Genomic DNA, 19,635 nt, shown 5'->3' with positions numbered 1-19,635 from the left:
CTAATGTAATTACCAAGATGGGGAGCTTTCATTAGTTCCACGGTGTTGAGCCACCTGCCGTCCTTCAAATGTCCTGCGTTCTGCTCAGGATGAGGTGTAAGAAGGAGGTTGAATTGGCAAGTGCTCCCCTTTTCCTGTTCCTGGATGAGAAAATGAGATTTTTAATGGCCGTTCAGTGCCATCAGCCTCTCTCTCTCTCTCTCTCTCTCTTTCTATATATATATATATATATATATATATATATATATAAAGCCATTTTGCTTCCAAAACCCAGCCGCCCAAAGAAAACTAATAAAACCTTACTAACTTGTCATGGTTAATTGCCTAACATGGTTTAAATGGATGATTATAAATATTATTTATGAACTAGAACACGATCGGAATCAACCATTTGTTAATTTCAGAAAAATAAAACTGAACAAGAAACATTATTCGGCCTGGCGAGACAGGAAAATGGTCTTTAAAGTGACAGCTGTCAGTCACCAGGGATATGGTTCTATTTTCAGTTCATTCTTTCGTATTAAAAAATGAAATCATCAGACCTGTTTCAGTGGGATGTCAGTACTGTTCAAATGAGTTTTGTGCAGCCTTCTTTTTTTCCACCTATCTTGTAGCTATCTTTGTCATTTTCCATTGAGAGTGACATTATTCCTACTGAATGAGCCGCAATTGTGTCATTGGATGAATTATTCTCTTTTTGTGCAAATGTGTCCTCGTTGTGCTTTGTAATGAATAATGAATATTAGCACAAGTAAATCGAGGCAAGCCATCTAGAGCATGTTTGGGAATTCACCTATTTGTTCTTGTGAAAAATTATCTGTTCAAGGTTATAAATTTTTTTTTTTTTTTAAAGAAAAGTGTGTGGAGTACACTATTTCTAAAACTGCAATCTGTGTACATACCGTTGTCTCTACCATGGCTAGTGAGGAATTAAACAAATCTCTCAATACATAAATACATGCATACATACATTTATTTATTTATTTTTTGGTGACCTTGGATTAAAATTAATATAGATTTCTGTGGCTCCCTGAACATGAATAAGCTATAAAATATAGGCTAATAATTTGATTTTATGTTCTGAACATAGTATGTATTACGGTGGCAGTACGGATACAAAAAATTCTGTTTTTTTTCCTGAATGAATTGCATATTTATTAACTGAAATGACATCATTTGGCTATGAGAATTATGGATATTTAAAATGGAATTGTTGCTAAGTGTTAACCAGAAGTCATCACATCAGTTTATAGTTCTAAGGAAAATTGGCACCAGTCTCTCTCTCAATTCTAGAATCATAAATAGCACCTTTCTAACAGCTTTATGGAGCTTTTTTACCTTACATTTTTCAGACCTGCGGGATCCTGTTAATATGCTCACTATGCAACCTTGTCGTGGGGAAAGAAAATAGATGTGTCTTTAAAATTCTGCAGGCTAAATATGCAGCTGCAAATGTGGTATGGAAAATATGCAAGCCGTTAGCATTGGTACATTTACTGCACCGTAAATGAGATGCCAGTCTGCCCTTATTATTAGTGTAAATTAGAATATTTCACGGGTGCTTGTTCCTGTTTGTGCATGTGTGCGTGTGTGTGTGTGTGTGTGTGTTTGTGTTTTAAAGTGCAGCATAAACAGTTGTTTTCTGATTTATTCAAATTTGAAGTACTCTTGTGTTCTAAAACCATAATTACAAATAGAATTCTGCTTAAAGTTTCTGCATAGTGATACCAAAGAAATGATTTTCATTTGAACATTTGAAGCAAACAACAAGCATATTTTATGTAACATGATGAAGGCTTTAATGCATGAAACCAGATTTATCAGATTATTATAATATGATTAATAGATTTATTTACGCACGCACACACACACACTCATGGGTGTGTGTGGCAGGTCATCTGTGCTGTTTATTGAGGAATAGTGTTAGTTTATCGGGTAATCTTCCTTTTCCATCATTCCTCCTGGTGTGTGCACTAACCCAGTGGAAATGACAGAGTACAAACCATTAATCCCTTAGAGAGATGAATGATTGTATGGTTTCTGAGATTACACCGCCATCACATGTAATGGACACCTTCATGTGTCCTCATTTCGTCCGCTTGTCTGAGTCCCCCACCAAACAAAAAAAAAAAAAAAAAAAAGATATTTCAAGGTCGTCTTTCATAAGCCAGTCTCAGACATTTTTAAAGGCATTTTGGCACCTCCGCCGTCTCATCCATTTTTTGAAGCCATTAATATAGCGGTATTATAACATCAGATAAAGGTGTGGAAAATCGTTTTATTTATTTCCCTCTCCCAACAGAAGTGGGAATGGGAGAGCCTGGGCCAATCGGGCTCTCCTTGGATACGAGGCCCTGGCGAACGCCCAGCGCCTCGCTGAGCCGGTGCGGTGTGCGGAGCCCTTATCGCGGGAGCTTAATGTAAATATCCAGCTGACGTTTTTATCGCGCCGCAGCCCGAGCGCGCCGCCTTATCCGCCGCATCCCTTCCCCCCGTCGCGGCGTCCATTAGCGGCCAAACGCGGGTAGCCTCGCCGCCCGCTCTGAGCCCCCCTGCCTGCTCGTAGCCCCCCCCCCCCCCCTTGCTGGAGGTACAGCTCGGGGGTCTCCTCTCTCTCGACGGGCGTCGGCCCCTCCCTGGCCCGACCGAGCGGGCGCAAAGACTTAAATCCGTCGGCTCGGCGCGGCGCGGGGCCGGCCAAAGGCTCTGACCAGCTTTCGCATGCGCGAGCAAGCGAGGCTCGCGCTCCATGCCGTTCATCCCTGCGTGTCCTCAAAACCAATTTGTCCCACTGCCAGCGCTGTCCGCAGACCTGCGGAGTCCAAATCTGCTCTCGGAGTCCAGGGAACAAATAGCAGCCCAGCACACGGCCTTATGTATCCATAGGAAAAATGATATCATGTGAACCCGGGATGAACAGGAGGACAATAATGGATGTTCTGTGTTGTAGTCTGAAATTACCTGTAAAGCCACAATTGAATTCCTTCGGCTGTTTGAAATGTGTAAAGTGGTAACTTTTTTGATAATGCCATTGAGACATTCAAAAGTAAAAGCCTCCACAACTTGGATTGTGTGTCAGTCTGACGCACAGAAACGCCGGGTATTTGATTGCGGGTCTTGGGACTGGTCATATGAATTGGGTCATGTCGGCCGTGTCTCCACCATTTCCTGTGTTGCTTTATGTGTGTGCTGCTAATACGTGCTGTAGCAGTCCCTGCAGGATTGTAGCTGCCCATTTCCCGTGTGACTGGGTGACTGGGTGATTGTGGGACAGCAATCTGCCTTCAACTGTTATGGCCGGCTTGCTGAAGATTTAACGTTCACTTGCCTGAAGGTCGTTTGGGCTGTGTTACTAGCTTCCTAGCAGTGTGGAAGGAGGCTGTGAAATGTGTCCTTTTAGGTTCAGTGTGGTTTAAGTTTAAGCTCTTATCCACTGAAGATCGGTGCAATCTATCCATTAAAAAGAATAACGAAGAAAGAATCTGGTAGATGGAAGTATTAAGAAAACATATTTGCACTGTTGTGCCTTGCACATTGCGTTGAGGATAACCTGTTACTATCATGCTCAGGGTGAAAAGCAGGGTTTGTTATTTTGAATATTTAATTTCCAGCTACGGTTCTTTTTATTACTCACTGGAGCCTTTATCCTTTCTTTATCCTGGACGTAGCGGCAGACTTGAGCGTTGGCGGCATGCAGATTGATCAATGGGTGGCGTTCGCGGGCAGACGCACGCCCCTCTCTCTCTCTCTCTCTCGCCGCGTCGCGGAAAAAATAAGCAGAGCAGAAAGTAATCTCTGCATCTCCCCTCCCATAATCGATCTGCGGAGCGCCACATTATCAAAGGAGCTAACATCTAAAGCTCCTGCCCTTCGCCTGCTCTCCTCCTGGCTAATATATCCGTAATATCCCGTGGCCCTGATGGCTGTGCAGCCGCGGCTGTTTCATCTCCTTGGTAAATAATGAATAACCCTTCCGCTGCGTGTGGGTAAAGTCGCAGATTACGGAGCGAATGACAGCTGGGAAGGGTTCTGCGGTTGCTGGGCTTTGCCGGTGTCTTTTCCACTGATTGCCCGCTGTCCCTGGTGGCGCATGGCTCCGCCCTTCTACTGAGGAATGAGAGTGGCACAAGGTTACCTAGCTGCTGAAATGTCCTTAATGTGTCTCCCCCCATTTAAAAGTGGCTTCTGTTGATAAGGCTCTGGCTACAACTCTGATAATTCCCAAGCCAGGACTCCGGTCAATGAGTTAAGCATGTCGCCGTCTGTTTCTCTCCTTGTGATTCGCCCACTGACTGCATCCCCAGTCTCTTCTGTAGACCAGAGACGGGGGGAAAGGCCTGTTGTCTGGCAGCGCTAGCCACACCTGGCACATTTGTGTTCAGTCACACGTCTCTTCTGCTGGGAGACCCGAGCAGTCGAATGCTTGTGAGCGAGGCGCTGTGGGTGGCAGCCATTTGCTTGTCCCTCCGCTGCATGGCCTGCCTTTTATTAGCTGAGTGTGCATGCAGTGCCCTGCGGCTCTTTGAAAGTGCACTTCAGTCACAACAAGCACCTGCTGGATGGGTGTTCCATTATTGTGTGTTTCCTGGAAACAGAGCGCGGTTTGTTCCTCTACGCCCATTCACAGAATCCTGTGCGCATGTTTTGACTGAGTGAGTTCAGTAGCAGGCTGCAGTGCAGTGCTTAAGAGCGAGAAAACGTATTTTCCCCATCATATATGTATTAAGCTTTGGAAATGCGGCTGGTTAAACCGTGACGTAACCGTAACCGTGCCGTCGGCTTGGTCTGTTATGCCCGTGAGATACACGGGGGGCTCTCACAATGAGCTCTATGAGTCTTGTATGCAGTGACCTTGTGAGACTCACTGGATAAGAGCGTCCAACGTATTAATAAATGCATTACATTACATTACATTTAGGCATTTAACAGATGGTGTTATCCAGAGTGATTTACGTAGCTTATATTGTACATACAATCCGATTATGCTGCTGGATATTAATTGCAGCAGTTTTAGATGAAGTGCTTTTCTCATTCACGCAACCAACAGTACTGGCAGGAATCGAACTCGCAATCTCTGAGTTACAAGCCAGGTTCCTTAGCCATTCCACTGTACATAAAGATGCCAGTAGCATATCAGACGACAGGATTGAGACAATGATGGTGATTGCTGCAGAAATGGAAAGCAAGCGGCAGGTAGGCCCTGCTTGGTACCTCGTTACGAAAGAGCAGGTCGGGGCAGCCCTGTTTAGTTCTGCTGTGAGGTACAAGCAAACCATGCGGTGTCTAAAAACTATAATAGATACTCCATCACTGCTTTTCTCATCTAACAATCAGTGCTGAGATCTTACACTGTCATTCACTCAGTATAATAACTTGCGCTGTCTTTCTTTCCTGACAGTGTTTGCTTGCTAATTATTTGTCACCCTGTAATTCAGTCAGTGTTGTTGAATTAGCAGTGCCTATCAGAAACATGCCTCTTCTGTTGTGTAGCTTGGTGGCCGATGACAATTAAACTTGAACTCCAAATGTTTTACTTCACTGGGGGTTGAATTTGCCTTCAACAGTAACAGTCAACGTCAAAACAAAAAACAAAAGGGAAAAAAAACAGAGCCTTTTCTTTTTTTTCCAGAGGAATGCTTTAGAGTTGATCCCAGACACAAGCTGGAAGTAATTATCCTGTCTCTTTTGCAAAGCATCAATCGGAAAACGCATTGAGTTTTAACTGGGGCTCCCGTTGGGGTGATGAACGAGTTTACTGACCTGTCAGCGAGATTCCCAGAGCGCTGTGGGAGAGAGCGAGTGCGTCTGCCTCCCCCTCTCCCCCCACCCCCACCCCGATCCCGCGGAAGGAGGCTTTGGACGCTGTTTGAGAGCACGAGCCTTTAGTGTCCTTGTTTCATCTCTCCCCTTGAGGAATCGCAGGTGTTACGCTGTTCAAACAACAGCTTCGCCTCTGTCTGCCGCCAACGCTCTGCTCGCCTCACTGGAGGCTGATCCGCGGAAAGGCTAAAGTGAGATTTTTATCTTTCCCATTTTTCGCTGTTGTGTTCTACCCCTTTCTTTTTCTATTCCTCCTCAATTTCTTCAACTTTTTTTTTTTTTCTTCCTTTCCCACCACAGCTATGATTAAAACTACCATTCTACTCATTCTTCATTTGGCTTTAGCCCCGCCTCCTGCTTTGCTCTATTTCACTCGCTTCTGCATGTCTCATATTCCTGTGCTTCTCCATCTTCTGCAGCCTTTTAACTGTGGCTCCTACTTCAGCTGTTATTGTTTTTAGTTCACCCTTTATTTATCTGAACTGTCATTTTAGCCCTGCTCTTTCATTCCCTGCTGCCGTTTTAAACTTTGGCTCAGCTCCTGCTTCACTGCTGCTGCTTTTATTTTTCACTTTCCTTCCCCCATGGACACTTACTTTTAGTCTGAATCCTACTTCCAGCTGGGTAACAGTGGGATGAAATTTCACATCCATTTTTGAAACAATTTTTCTTCTTCTTTTTTTAAAATCCCAAATATGTCATTCTTCATTTTGCCTCTCAAGTTACCGCAGGACACACTATGCAGTGAACACAGAACTACGACAGAGCTCGTACGGACTCCACAAAGCAAAGATCACGGCTTTGAGGAGCCTTGCCTAATCTGAACCCACCCTATGCCTGGGGGACAAAGTCAGTTGGGGTTCATATTGTTGGGGGATGACAGTTACTCTCCATGTGTGTGTACTCTTTAGGTGAAAGCATGAACAGTAACATTGTTATGAATGAACACAAAGCAGCACTGCACTGTCGCACTCCCTGTAATAATTTCCTGTTTGCCCTAGTCGTATTAGTAGCCGGCTGGAAAAACCTACTGCTAATATAGAAAATCAGTCAGTTGCCGTAGCTTGCTTTCAGTGGGACTGAGAGACGTTATGATATCCTGTACGGGAGCCTAATGATATCTGCTTCAAAGCACCGCGGCTGTCTGTCACTCGGGGGGGGTGCGGGAACTAAACCCGCTCGGCTTCCATGAAAGCGGAGCCGGCGCGACGGAGCAGCACGCGTCGGCGTCAGGAGCCGCCGCGGGGCCCGCCGAGCTCCGACGAGGCTCGTAGCGTGCGGGGGATGCGTCTCTCGGGAGCTGATGAAAGTTCGTATTCATACAGAACCCCCCCCCCCCGCCCTACTCTCCTGTGGCTGTGGGGGCGGCGGGACCCCCCTGCGTCCCTGACGAGTCTCGTCTGCCGTCATCGCCGCGACCTCCCTGTCGCGTTTCTCCACAGCACGAGGTGATGAACGCTCACGCTCTTGTGCACTCGTTCACTGGGCCTTTTCTGTCACAGGTGAAATATACCCAACCTTGTTGCTGTAGTGTACATAAGAGGGTTGTGTCACATCTCTATGAACATTTACTAATTGTATGTCCAGGTCAATTGCAAAGACTGCAAGAATGCTTAAACTTAAAACAAAAAAAAATCATACTTTTTTTTTTTTTCTTTTTCGGCCATTAAGTAAGTAAATTGTTCCAAATTATAATCGAATTAACTAAATGAATGAAATACATTGAGTTATCTAACGCTGACTTCTAACTCTGGTTCTCTGGTGCTCGCTTTCAGACGAGAGCCTCCCCTCCACCCCCCCTTTGCTGAAATTCTAATTGAATTCTGTTAATTGGCCCGCGCTGATTAATGAAAGGCTTAATGGGGAGAAGCCGGCAGATAAGCGGGGAAGTGAGGCGAGCGGACAGGCTGCTGGAGCAGCTATCAGAAAGCTCTTATCTCGTCCTCCACCCCTCTCATTTCACCGCTAATGAACAGTAAGAGCTATCTGTCTCTGTTGATTCAAGGCGTGGGAATAGGAAGTCTCGAGAACATCTGAATCCGGTCTCCGTGCTGGAGAGCCCTACGTCCGCGTGCGTCCTCGCGTGTGTGTGCGAGCAGGCGAGCGAGCGACCGTGCGCCTGCTTTGTCAGTTTTTAAAAGCGGGCCGAAGGATTACCGCAGACTTGAAAGGATTTTTTTTTTCTTTTTTTTTTCATAATAGCGTATTCTTTCAATCAGTCTGCAGGACCCCGTCTCTTTGAAGCTGGGTTTTTATCTCCCGAAAGCCAGGGGAATCAATATTTCAGGGGAGTCGCGCAATCTCTCTCTCTCTCTCTCTCTCTCTGTGTTCCTCCGGGTGCCGCGCGTCCCTGGCGAAACGGAGGAGCCCCCCTGGGGAGAGAGACGGGGGGAGGCGGTCTCTGAGGAGCGTGAAGGGCTCCGTCGCACGGGGCGACTCATTTCAGCGGCGCCGTGAAAACAGAGATGAGTCTGAGGCGAAGCCGCGCGCTTTTGTCTTCCACGGGAGGGAGCGGCAGAGCCAGGTTCGGAACCCCAGCATGCCTGGGCTGAGGCCTGAAATGGCCTCTCTTCGCCCCTCGCTGTCCGTCTCTGGAGGGGCGATGGTTCCTCTTCACCTAGAGACTGGCTTGGAGGCGAACAAATTTCGCTTTGCCTTTAGATACCAGCATGTTGGCCGAATGGTGAAACATCTCTACTATACTGTGGACCTGGCTTTCAGTAAAACACACACACACACACACACATTTTGAGGGCAAGACCCAGACCTGAACTTCTCAGGCTTGGCAAGTCAGCCAGTGCCTTCTCGCTTTGGGCTATTCCTTTACTGTGTGTTTTCATAGAGATTGTTGGATTGTTCACCGTTCATTTTTACGTGTGCCAATATTCCTGTTGCCAAAGAACCCTATCAACCTCCCATAGCAACATTACCTAGATTCTCTGTGCAATTGGCTTATGTAAAAAGACAGGTTCTTCTTGGGAGTTTCATCCTTTTAATTTTTTGCCAAAAATCATATTACCTATACTTGGAGATTGTCTTTTCATCATTTGCCATTTTGACCTGGCACACAACGTGCAAGCCCTTTTAATCACTGTGATATAATTCCATGGCATTATAATTTCTTGGTTTCAACCATATTTTATTTGATTAAAATCCTTACTGAAGATTGATGTGCCCTACTTTTGGAATAGAGAGGAAAACCGCACCATAATATTTGTTACAAATGAGAACTCAGCTCCTCAGTTTACTTTGTCATCTCTCCTCCTGAGTCATTTACTTGTATTGTGAAAATCCAACTGAAATATTTTTTATGTGGGCCGCCCTCTGTATTTTTGTGCACTAATTTTAGATGTGCTCACAGTTCTCCTGATTTCTCACAGAATGACTGATAGCTCCTTCTTTTCATCTGGAAAATTGGTTCACCATCCCTGTGCTTAAGTGACTGCTTCTTTGTTCAATTTAGACATCCAAAAACACTGTGCTTTTCATTTTATCTATCTTTCGGTCTGTTTGTCTGTCTGTTTATCCATCTATTAATAGTATCATTTCTACAACAGAGATTATGGCTTTGTGCTGAATGTTGTTGGACCAGAGCTTTCCATTCATTGTTTGACTGCTAACCAAAACTATCCTTGGCTCAACCCCAAACTTTGTACTTTTGCAGCCCTTGGCCAAGAAAAGCGTAGAACGGGGAAGAGGGATTATTATTAGGTGCACAAGGGTGTCTGATGCTTGCTTTGGCTGAAACCGGCCTAGCTCTGTATGTGTGTGTACGTGCATGTGCATGCGTGTATGTGCTATAGAGAGAGAGAGAGGCGTGGTAGGGCATGGTATCTCTCATCTGTCTGGGCAGAGCTTCAGACCTAAATTTCATTCAGACCTGTGCCTGCACCCAGGTTCACAAAGGCTCCCGTCCTCCTCTAGGAGAAGGAACCGAGTTTGAGTCAGTTGGAAGGATCGTGCTCATGTCCTTTCCCAAGTTACATCAGTCGCGGTGGTGTACTTGTGAAGAGAGCGCTTGTAGTCTTTCAGAAAACTAGGAAACCATTCTTAAATGTGAGCATTGCACATTCAGTGGGGAAAGAAGGAGGCTTTTAAAGAGTTCTTCTTTAATTTTATTACTGTATTTTGAGACTGCCGGAAGTTTGATGCTACGCTGGTGTGGCAGAAGTGTCAAGAAGAAGATACCCTTGCTGTCATTTTGGAGAATGCCTGAGTAGAGCTGGAAGTGACTCGTGCTATCAGATAAAGAAAAGGGCTTGGGTTTGGGTGGCACTTCTGTGTCGTGTTACGCAGATGGCAGCTTTTATCACAGGTGCCTCTTTAATATCTGCCACCATGAATGATAGATACAATCTGATACCACCCGAGTACAACTGCCGTTTTGCAAAATATTTCACGATAAGGCGTTCTGGTGGTTTGTTTACTTGTTTACTAAGGGGAAAAATACATTGTTGAGGGAAGACGAAGAGACATTTGGCTGCCGGTTGTTGTTTGCACTGACCCCGAGCCGTCTGGATGAATTATTCAGACAACTTTGCATTAACGCAGTGCTGTTCATCAGCCACCTTCTCGGACATGGCCAGGCAACCACCCTTTGCAAATGGGCCGTCTTTATTAGCCGGGTTGGTGGTGGAGGGGGTACTAGAAGCCTCCTCGAACCTGCGCCATTCCTCCGGGACGGCAAATTGCTAGAGCGGCAGAGAGCCAAGCGAGAATGAATAGCAAAGAGAAATAAATAAGAAAAGCCCGGGGTTAGCCTCTTCATTCTGCTGCCATTACTCTACCTCCAAGTGCGCTTAGCAGTTAGTCTCGCAAATAAAATAGAGTCAGTGCTGTTTCTACTTCCAAGCAAATCACTGACACTCCTTTGTAAGTGGAGAGCACTTGGAGAGCACAAAAAAAAAAAAAGCTCCACTAAATTTATGAAAATGAATTTGTAGCTCTTTTCTGTGTGCGCTGTTGCCTTTCGTCTATCGCAGCAGTGACGATGACGCGTACGTGCGGAACCCGATGCCGTGGCTCGGTCTGGCCCTCGGTGTTTGTTTTAACTTGGCCGGTCCGTACCATATGGAGTCTTTCTCCTGTCTGTTCCACTGAATAGATGTTTATTAATGATTCATGCCCCTGTTATGGAACGTGAGGATGGCGGAAAGATTCGTTCGCCCGTGCTCATCTAAACGATGGTTCCCGTGTCGAGTGGGAGGTCCCTGTGTTGACTTTAGGGTGATTAATATCAGGTCCATATGCTTGCGGAGGTGTTCCTGACCAGGCCCCCCCGCATACGCCTGGTGAAAATGAATATTTCTTTCTGGAATAAACATGAAGGAGCTGATTGAGTTCTGTGAGCTGGAGCCTGGAGTCACTTGATATGCTCAGCTCGTAGGCATCAGTTTTTTAAAGCGCCACAGGAAAAGACAGGGCTGTAGGCTTCCCTTGATTTGACAACCGTTTCGAGGCTTTTCGTCGAGATCCTCTGGCTTTCATTAGCCCTAATCCAGGCTGTTCAATCAATCTGCTGTCTGCCCCACCCCGAGTTCTCAGTGCGTACCATTCACGGCGAGCTGAAAAAGTAGTAAATAATAATTAAGGTCTTCAAAAAGAGCTGGAATGTGTGTGTGCGCCTGTGTGTGTCTGTTTGCTTTTGCATGCGTGCATGTAAGTGCAAGTGTGCTTGTGTGAGCGTGTCTGTGTGTGTGTACGTGCGTGCGTGCGTGCGTGCATACTTGTTTGCATATGTGTGTAGCATTACGTGTGTGTGTGTGTGCGTGCTTGTGCATGCCTGTGTGTGTGTGTGTGCGTATATGTGTGGAATAATGTGTGTGTGTTTGTGCGTGCCTCTGTGTGCGTGTCTGTGTGCTTGTGTGCATATGTGTGTGTGGCATTACGTGTCTGTGTGTGTGTGTGTATGTGTGTGCGACATTGCATGAGCTTGCCCCGTTCAGATAGAGATGAATGAGCGGAAAGGACTGCAGGCCCCTGGATCAATGCTATCTCACACCGAGACAAGCCTTCAGAGCCCTGTGCTTCAGCTGCTAGAAATCTCTGTGTATATACATTTCCACCACATGTTTAAAGCCTGGACAGCGTCTCCTGTGTCTTTGCCACAGGCCAAGTCTTATTTAGAAACGAAGCACATTCTGTCCTGTTGCGTATACACACAGACCACATCCAGCCCTGGGTAGACTGTACCTCGTCAGTTCAGCGCCGTTAAGAAGGGCCTTTTTCCGTCCGGCGTCAGGAGGTTTTGCTGACCCCGCATTTGTTCCAGCACCATCAGGGCTCCGCCCTCTCTACGCCCATACATGGCTTCTCTTAACACAGGGAGGACTGTTGGTCACAATGAGGGTTCCTTTTGCGTGCACCGTTTACATTTTCCTACATGGCAGCTGGACACACGTGGAGCCTGGACACAAAAGGAGATGGGCGCTACTGCTCGTCATCGTTTCGCATTCTGACAGATGCTTTCTCGCCGTCCATCATGTCTGCCATGTTTGAACTCTTGTTCAAACATCCTTGGCCAAGAGTGCAGTAGTGACATTAATTGCATTTGCAAGTTATAATTTGCTCGTTTGAAGGAAAGTAGTGTTTCAAAGTTGCGTGCGTCGGTGTATGACTGACGTTTCCTCGTCCATGTGAAATTGCAGGCGTGTTTTCTTTTTTACAGGATAATCTGTCCACAGATCCACACAGTACACACATTGAAGGATGCTTCTCCTTGTGATTTCTTCCCTCTTCTCTGTTTAGCCTTCTTTGGCCATACTCCCTTAAGCCTAATTTGTACTTCATCGTACACCCGTTTTGAGAAGTGTCGTGAAAGTGTCGCTCAAAGTTTTTCATTTATTCTTCTGCAAAGGGCTGTGTATAGGGCTTTGTTGTCTATGGTAACGAGGTGCCAAACTGCTGATGTTATGGTCTGTCATTCAGATAAACCAACAATAATGATGTATCCACTATGGCGTTCCATTTGGCTGTCCAGTCAACACTGTGCAACCACGTATGAAGTTCTGCGACATAAAATAAAATTCTAAAGCTGTGCGACACTTTTTTCCCATTGAAAATACGTCATTTTTGTCATGTGACACTTGTTGAAAGGGTCGTGCGATAAAGTATAAACCAGGCATTACAGTGAAGTTGTTTGTTGTTTAGGCCTTTTATTTAATGGAAATGTATTTACCAGAATTTGTTCTTGCCTTTGTTACATCTGTACAGCTTTTTTTTTTTACTAGTTCACATCTGATCCTGAGACGGCAAGAGACTTAGGGGCATCGTTTCGTAATGAATCGTAGGTGGCAGTTGCCATTAAGAAGAGTGCTGATAGATTTGTTAATTAAATGTTCAAGCGCATATTTCCCTGAGGAATGCTTTTGACAATACACACCTCGCGATCAAGTCTCGTTAGCACTGGAAATCCAAGTCTGTCGAAACGGACACCTCCCCGCATTTCACAGACGTGCAGAAGAGGGAAGCCTGTTCTTCTTTTCCCCTTTTTTCCATACATTACATTACAGGCATTTGGCAGACGCTCTTATCCAGAGCGACGTACAACAAAGTGTATAACCATAACCAGGAACAAGTATGATGAAACCCCTAGAGAGAAGTACCGGTCCAAGTACAGGGAACAACCGCATAGTTCAACTTGGACCCTGGTGCTTAAACTGATTAACACTAACAACGAGAACGGCAACAGCGCAATCTATGGAAAAATAAAAATAAATAAATAAAAATACAAGTAGTCGTTGAGACTGGCGCATCAACTAAGTCACCTATTAAACAGCTGCCTAGTTACAACCCTAAGTTTAGTCATTTACAGGGGGGGAAGGGAGGGATGGGGAGAGGTGCAGCCTGAAGAGGTGGGTCTTCAGTCGTCGTTTAAAAAAACATACATACAAAAATGTTTATTCATGCAACGGAATTCCTCCGCAGATTCCTGCATTGTGCTTGATACATGCCAAAGTACTGGAGTCAGACGAGGAGGAGTCAAAGTCTAACTGCCTTCACTGAAAGCGCAGAAGTGTGAAGGTCAAATTCAGAAATCCCTCCCGGACCACTTCCGTCTGAACGAGCGTGGCGTCGGCTTGCTTTTGGGCCGTGCCCTTTTGCCCCTCCGGTCCGCGGAGCTGATGGATTGGGAGAGCACGCCTGGGTCGCTCGGACGCGTGCCGCATCTGAGATGCAGAGCGTCAGCGTTCTCCAGATCCGCCCAGCCGTTCCAGAGCATCCGCCCGGAATGCTCAATGGAGGACTGACCGCTCTCAAACGCTGGGCACCGCGGCGCCGGTTGCGCGGGGACAGCTCCTTGATTGAGGTTCGCAAGCGTCCTCCAGACACTCCTCAAATGAAAAGTCACAGGAAGACGGTCTATTGTGAAATTTTTTGCGAGGCGAGGAAGGTCGTTCTTTTGAAGATTGCCGTCTGATTGGATCATCGTCGAACGCTTTCCACGAACGTCGTGTAAGGCTAATAAAAACTAGCTGGTTTGTGAAAACTTTTTTTCTAGTTTTTGGGCTTTCTGGAAGGTTCCGTCTTTGCGACCGCAGTTCACCCTGTGGAAAAAGCGGGGACCTCGGCCTGTCACCTGTACCCCCGAGGCAATGCTCGCAGCGCTCTCCTCCTCCCCCCCGAGAGGGTTCGGTTAACGAGCCATGTGACCGCTCCTTCATCGAGGAGTTCAGTTGACCTGGTAACAGCGCCTCACACCGTGTCGTGGCGATACGAATGCAGGGTCATAATTATCGCGGTGGACGTGCCGCGGTGACTGCATTAGCCTTCATTACAAGGGCCAGAGCCGCGACGGAGCGGCTCAGCCTGGTTTTGAGGCTCAGGGGGACAGCCGCCGCACCGATTCCGCCTGAGCCTTAGCAGCAGCCCTCTCAGCGCCGGATGTCGCGTGGAGAATTTTCGTCTGTCAGAGTGTGAATGACCCCCTCTTGCCCTGCCACAGCTTATGCTAACAATATGGCTCATATTCCCATTTTTAGTCATGTGAACCAGAGCAGAGTGCTAGGAGGCCATTTTGCGAAAAACACCGTTTGACACCCCAGGTAGCGTGTAGATCATTGCAGACTTTTTTTGTGTAATGTGGAATTTGCCAGGGTTCTCACCAGCATCTGTGCGGCTCTCTTGCAAAGACACGTGTACCCTGGTGACTCACAGGTGTTTTACAGATATGAAAGAAGTGTTAAATCGTAAATGTTCTACTCGCTTTCACGTCTGCCCTTGTCCATCTGTCGACGCATCTCTGTCATTTGCGATACCGTTGAGCACATGCAGGCTCTGCTAATAAAGCTTACTCTCATCCCCTCTCCTCCTTTTTAAATGCTTACTCCCAGTTTTGGTATGCCAAATCATACGGCTTAACGTTCATTGAGGAAAAAACCTCTGCTGTTGATTTGGGAGAGCGCAGACAAGCAAAGTGCTCTCTCCTAAAAATGTCCAGCCGCCACTCTATCACAGTGCGGTTCACAGGATCGTAAGTGGGTGGAAGACCCTTCATGCGCTGCTGAACAGGCTCACGGGCACCCAACGGCTGGCCACTGACACGCCGCAAGACACCGTCACCCCTCCCTCGCCCCCCCGCGTGACTCTCCAGCCAGTTTTACGCCCCCCATGCAGTGCCGCCAGCCGTAGCTAGCTCTGCCATGGTCCTCCCATTAGGTTAAAATCAATGAGCGCTGCAATGCTGAACTATTAAACACTAACTCACTATTTCCCAATTACTCCTCCTGTGGTGCATTCAATGATTTTCTGACAACAAGGTGCTCTGGGTTCGTTTTGGTCTGCCGTCAGTGTGTTCACACCCATCAGTCCCTCGTTAAATGTTGTCTTGGCTCCGGTCTCTGATTCTCTTCCGCTCTTCTCCCATTGGCCTTCTGTCCCCTCCCCAAAACCCTTGTCCTGTCCTAGCTCTTGCATCCCTCTGCATCTGCTGATAATGCATATTATGCTTTCTTCCAAGCTTGTTTTTTTCTCTGGTTTCCTCTCGTATTTCTCCATTTCTCACAGTCATCTCCTCTGGGATGCATTCCTTTTCATTTGTAGTCTAATATCATATTTCTTTCTGTTTTTTTCTATGTCCTTCAGTTGACCTTTATCTCTGTGGAATCTCTTTCCCCTGTTTTTTCAGCTGAAAAAACAAGGATTTGCTCTTGACTGTTGAGATTTTTTCCCTCAGAAAACTTAAGTTTTGGATTGCTTTTGGTGCTACTTCTTGATGTTATATTTGTAAGATCGGTCCCTTTCCAAAAGTGGGCAGAACCCATTCTTGCAACTGGCTCTCTTCTTAGCAGTAGTTCTTATTTGATTTCATGTAAAATTCTGAATTCCTCTAACTTTACATCTTTTTTCCCAACACTTCATATTTTCTCCTGAGGTCTGCATAGATATCTGGGGTTTTTTTTTTTTTCTCAGTAATGATGGCTTGCATTTATAATGCGCTTTTCTCAGAGTCTAAGCATTTTACAGTGATGAGTGGTGAAGGATATCTAGTTTTTACATTATAGCCTTTGAGAGAGAGATAGACAGTATAATTTGATATGGCAAACCATAGGAATGCTGTCTGTTTCTCTTTCTATCACTCCCCAAAAAGATCAAAGGAAACATCCTTGGGGCGATTAAAGTGATGCTGCAGGTCTTATCTCAGTATACAACCTGAAGTGTCCTGGAGACTTTTCTGCTTGAAACTTTTATTATATTCAGAGGAAGCGCTGAACACCCAAACTGTTGGGACTCACGGATCCACCATGGCCACTGAATGCCACAAGGATCAGTTTCCTTTTTGATTTTAAGTTTGAATGCCAATCTATGACATCCTATTGAAGTCATCAATTGAAAGTCTTATAGTCTATATTTATAATGGTTGTTGAAGCCTGCCAGTTGGAATTTACATTTTTTGAAGCAGGAAACTAATGTGGTGCGATTTGGTTTTGTTACATGGCAAATATTACTACTAAGATTACTACTGGCTGGAATTAACAATTATTTGTCTACAGCTTTCACCTCTATTGTTAGAAGCAGTATTAAACTTCATTTTTATATAGGTACTCAATAGCTTGGTTGGATTACCTCCTAACATACTGATGTTTTGTGTTGTTAAAAATCGGCTAATACCATAAATCTTGTGCTTAGTTCTGCTTCCGACAACACATGGCCAACTTAAGGCAAGTAAATTTGTCAGCTTTTAGAAAGGCCAGTCCTTGTCTGACCCCTCTTCCACACCTCCACCTTTCCACACCCCACCCAATCAGGCCAAGCATCCTCCCCTGATCGTTCATTCAGTATGCAAGGGCCAGGAGAAGATGGGGTGTCCCTCCTCTTTTCTTTACGTTTGGTTAGCTTTGGGGGAGTTATCAGCCAGTTAACAGCTATTGCGGTGGGAATTTTGGGTTGACGTGCTTTTGGCATGTGGGGAATCTGAGCGTTGCATCTGGGGCTGGTGTTTCTCGGTGTTTAGTGTGTGCAGTCTTCACTTCCCTGGTGCTTAATTGGGGTTAATTTGACCAGAGGGAAGATCTCTCCCTACTGGCCCACCAGCATCACTTCAGGCAGCAACTTTGTTTTTTTTAGGAGGTCCCTATCTCTATCCAAGTACTTTAACATTTCAATATTTTGTCTTTCTCTTAGAAAAGCTTCCCTGTTATGTATTGACCTGCCCTGGAACTTAGGTTCTGCACTGGCACCAATTACCATTCATCTCCTCTTCTATAAACAGGATCTTCTGCCTTTCCACCTCATGTTGTCTAATTTCACTCTTTTGCATGGCTCATTTAACTTCTTTGTGCTAGGCTCTTGTATCTGTCTAATGACCCATATGATTTTTTCCTCTATGTTTTTCTTTAGCATCTATTGTGGCTCATTATTTAACTAGCATTTAACCTGGACTGAAAATGGTTGGCTGTATGCGTGTGTGTGTGTAACTATTATTTTTGCTTGAAATTAAATTAATTGAAATATCTATGTAGTTTTTGGTATTTTTACTGAATACAATATTAGGGATCTAGGTATTATTTATCTAGTTTTGTTTTTTGGTTTGTGATGAAATGAAGTGGAAGTGTCGGTCTATTTTGGAGAACCCTTTAATTCAGTTTCCAAAGCTCGCTGGGGTTCGTTTGAGCGTGCGCATTCCTGGTGCGCTATTGAACCACACTCGCTGACTGGCGATTGCATCGATTGACCTCGCCGCTTCAGAAACCGCTCTTTCCAAACAACCAGACGTGCTTAAATCCACCGTGAACATTACACACCGCTGTACAAGCAAGCCCGGGGCCTACTACTGTTTCAGTGAACACCTTCACCTTTGTGATACTAAGCAGGCAGCATAGCGTCTGACTGCTAACGCAGTCGAGTTGAATAGCCTAGTTTAGTTTTTCCGGATACAGAGCGGAGCAAGTTTTGCTATACCTTCCGTCTCAGCTCAGACTGTTTTTTTTTTTTTTTTGTTATTGTCTGTAGTGTGACATCAGAATCAGCTTTTTGGGGCTCTGACCTCCAGCAAAATGTCTCTCTGAACCCTCTGGCTGGCTCATCATTACTTATTTAGCTTATTTTACAGGGATTGTGAGCGTACACTGAATTGAGATTAGGCTCTTCCCCTGCTGCTTCAGCCCTATGGCACCTTTATGTTATACACATTTATTTTTTATCCCCCCCCCCATCTTTTTTTCTCCCCAATTTGGAATGCCCATTCTTACACACTCATGCTGCAGTCTCTGTAGCTGCTCCAAAGTGTGAAATTGGCAGATGCTGTTTTCACTGCAGCCCAAAAGCCAAACTTGCACAGACACGAGTCAGAGGAAGGAACACCCTTCATGTGCAGCTTCAGGAAGCAGACTGCAGGCTCTCGATAGACCAGCAGGGGTTGCTAGAGAGCAATGAGTGTCCTGGCAAACTGAAGCCTTTCCTAACCCTGAGGGGTTACCAGCCACAGTTGGCACCGGCACAGTCAGGATTCGATCTGTGTGGAAGCCCCATATAAGGGTATTACTCTTAACAGTTGGGTAATCTTGGGGAATGATTTAGCTAACAAAGCTATGATTAATTGAATGACAGGCCCAGTTTGTTTTCTGGGTCGTGAGAGGGAGATAGAGATTAGGGGCAGAGGTTGGCATTTAATATGCAAAGTGGCTTTTTACTTGTCTGACATTTCCTGAGGGACGTCAGTGTGTTTGTTTTGCCTTGCAAGAATCATCTGTTGGCTGGAAATGGGGTTAGAAATGCCAGGGGTGGTGATTACTGTGTGTGCGTGTGTGGGAGAATGGTAAGGTTACTGCTGAAATGAAGTCATTCCACGCTTCCGATGTGTAGGACCTTCAGAAGGCAGAATTGTTTTCTGAAACGGTTTTTTTTTTTTTTTCTTCTTCTGCAGAAGGAATTCGGAACATGACCATGGACTCCAGCCAGATGGGAATGCCCATATCAGACCCCAACGCCTGGGCGACTGCCATGAACAATCTGGGGATGGCGCCAATGGGCATGACCGGTCAGCCCCTCATGTCAGGTACCGTGATCCCTCCCCCGATTTCATCTCGCTCTCCAAAAGGCCTCATCGACATCACGTCTCCCAGTAGACCAGCCAAAGTCTTCCGCCCTCCCTTTAAGTATGGCCTGTGTCAGAACCGCCGCTCTCACCGCCCACGGCTCTCAGAAGAGTCTGCTGTCGCTGCGGTAACGGTCAGAGGCGGGTCCCAGGCGGCTCCGACCTGTCACATTAATTGCTGTTGACCACTTTCCCTGTGACAAAGCTTACGAGCGTTGCTGTTGAGTCAGCGAAACTCAATTTTGACACTGTTATCAGTCTAAGGTCTGATGTGAAAAATG

The 19,635-nt window shown here is 45.9% G+C and overlaps 1 protein-coding gene across 11 annotated transcripts in view; it reads left to right on the top strand.

The window, feature by feature from the left end:
• LOC118235548 (ecto-NOX disulfide-thiol exchanger 2-like) overlaps positions 1-19,635 on the top strand; it is a 176,798-nt gene that overhangs the window by 106,885 nt on the left and 50,278 nt on the right. For all 11 annotated transcript variants that reach the window (XM_035432985.1, XM_035432989.1, XM_035432988.1 and 8 more), the window contains one exon: positions 19,184-19,315. In XM_035432985.1, the coding sequence (XP_035288876.1) occupies positions 19,184-19,315 (132 nt within the window). The remainder of the gene's footprint in view (positions 1-19,183; positions 19,316-19,635) is intronic.

The sequence above is a fragment of the Anguilla anguilla genome, chromosome 9 (assembly GCF_013347855.1).
Source record: "Anguilla anguilla isolate fAngAng1 chromosome 9, fAngAng1.pri, whole genome shotgun sequence".
NCBI classification, from domain to species: Eukaryota; Metazoa; Chordata; class Actinopteri; order Anguilliformes; family Anguillidae; genus Anguilla; species Anguilla anguilla.
Note: the sequence above shows the minus strand (reverse complement) of the source record. Positions and strands in the feature narration are given on the sequence as shown.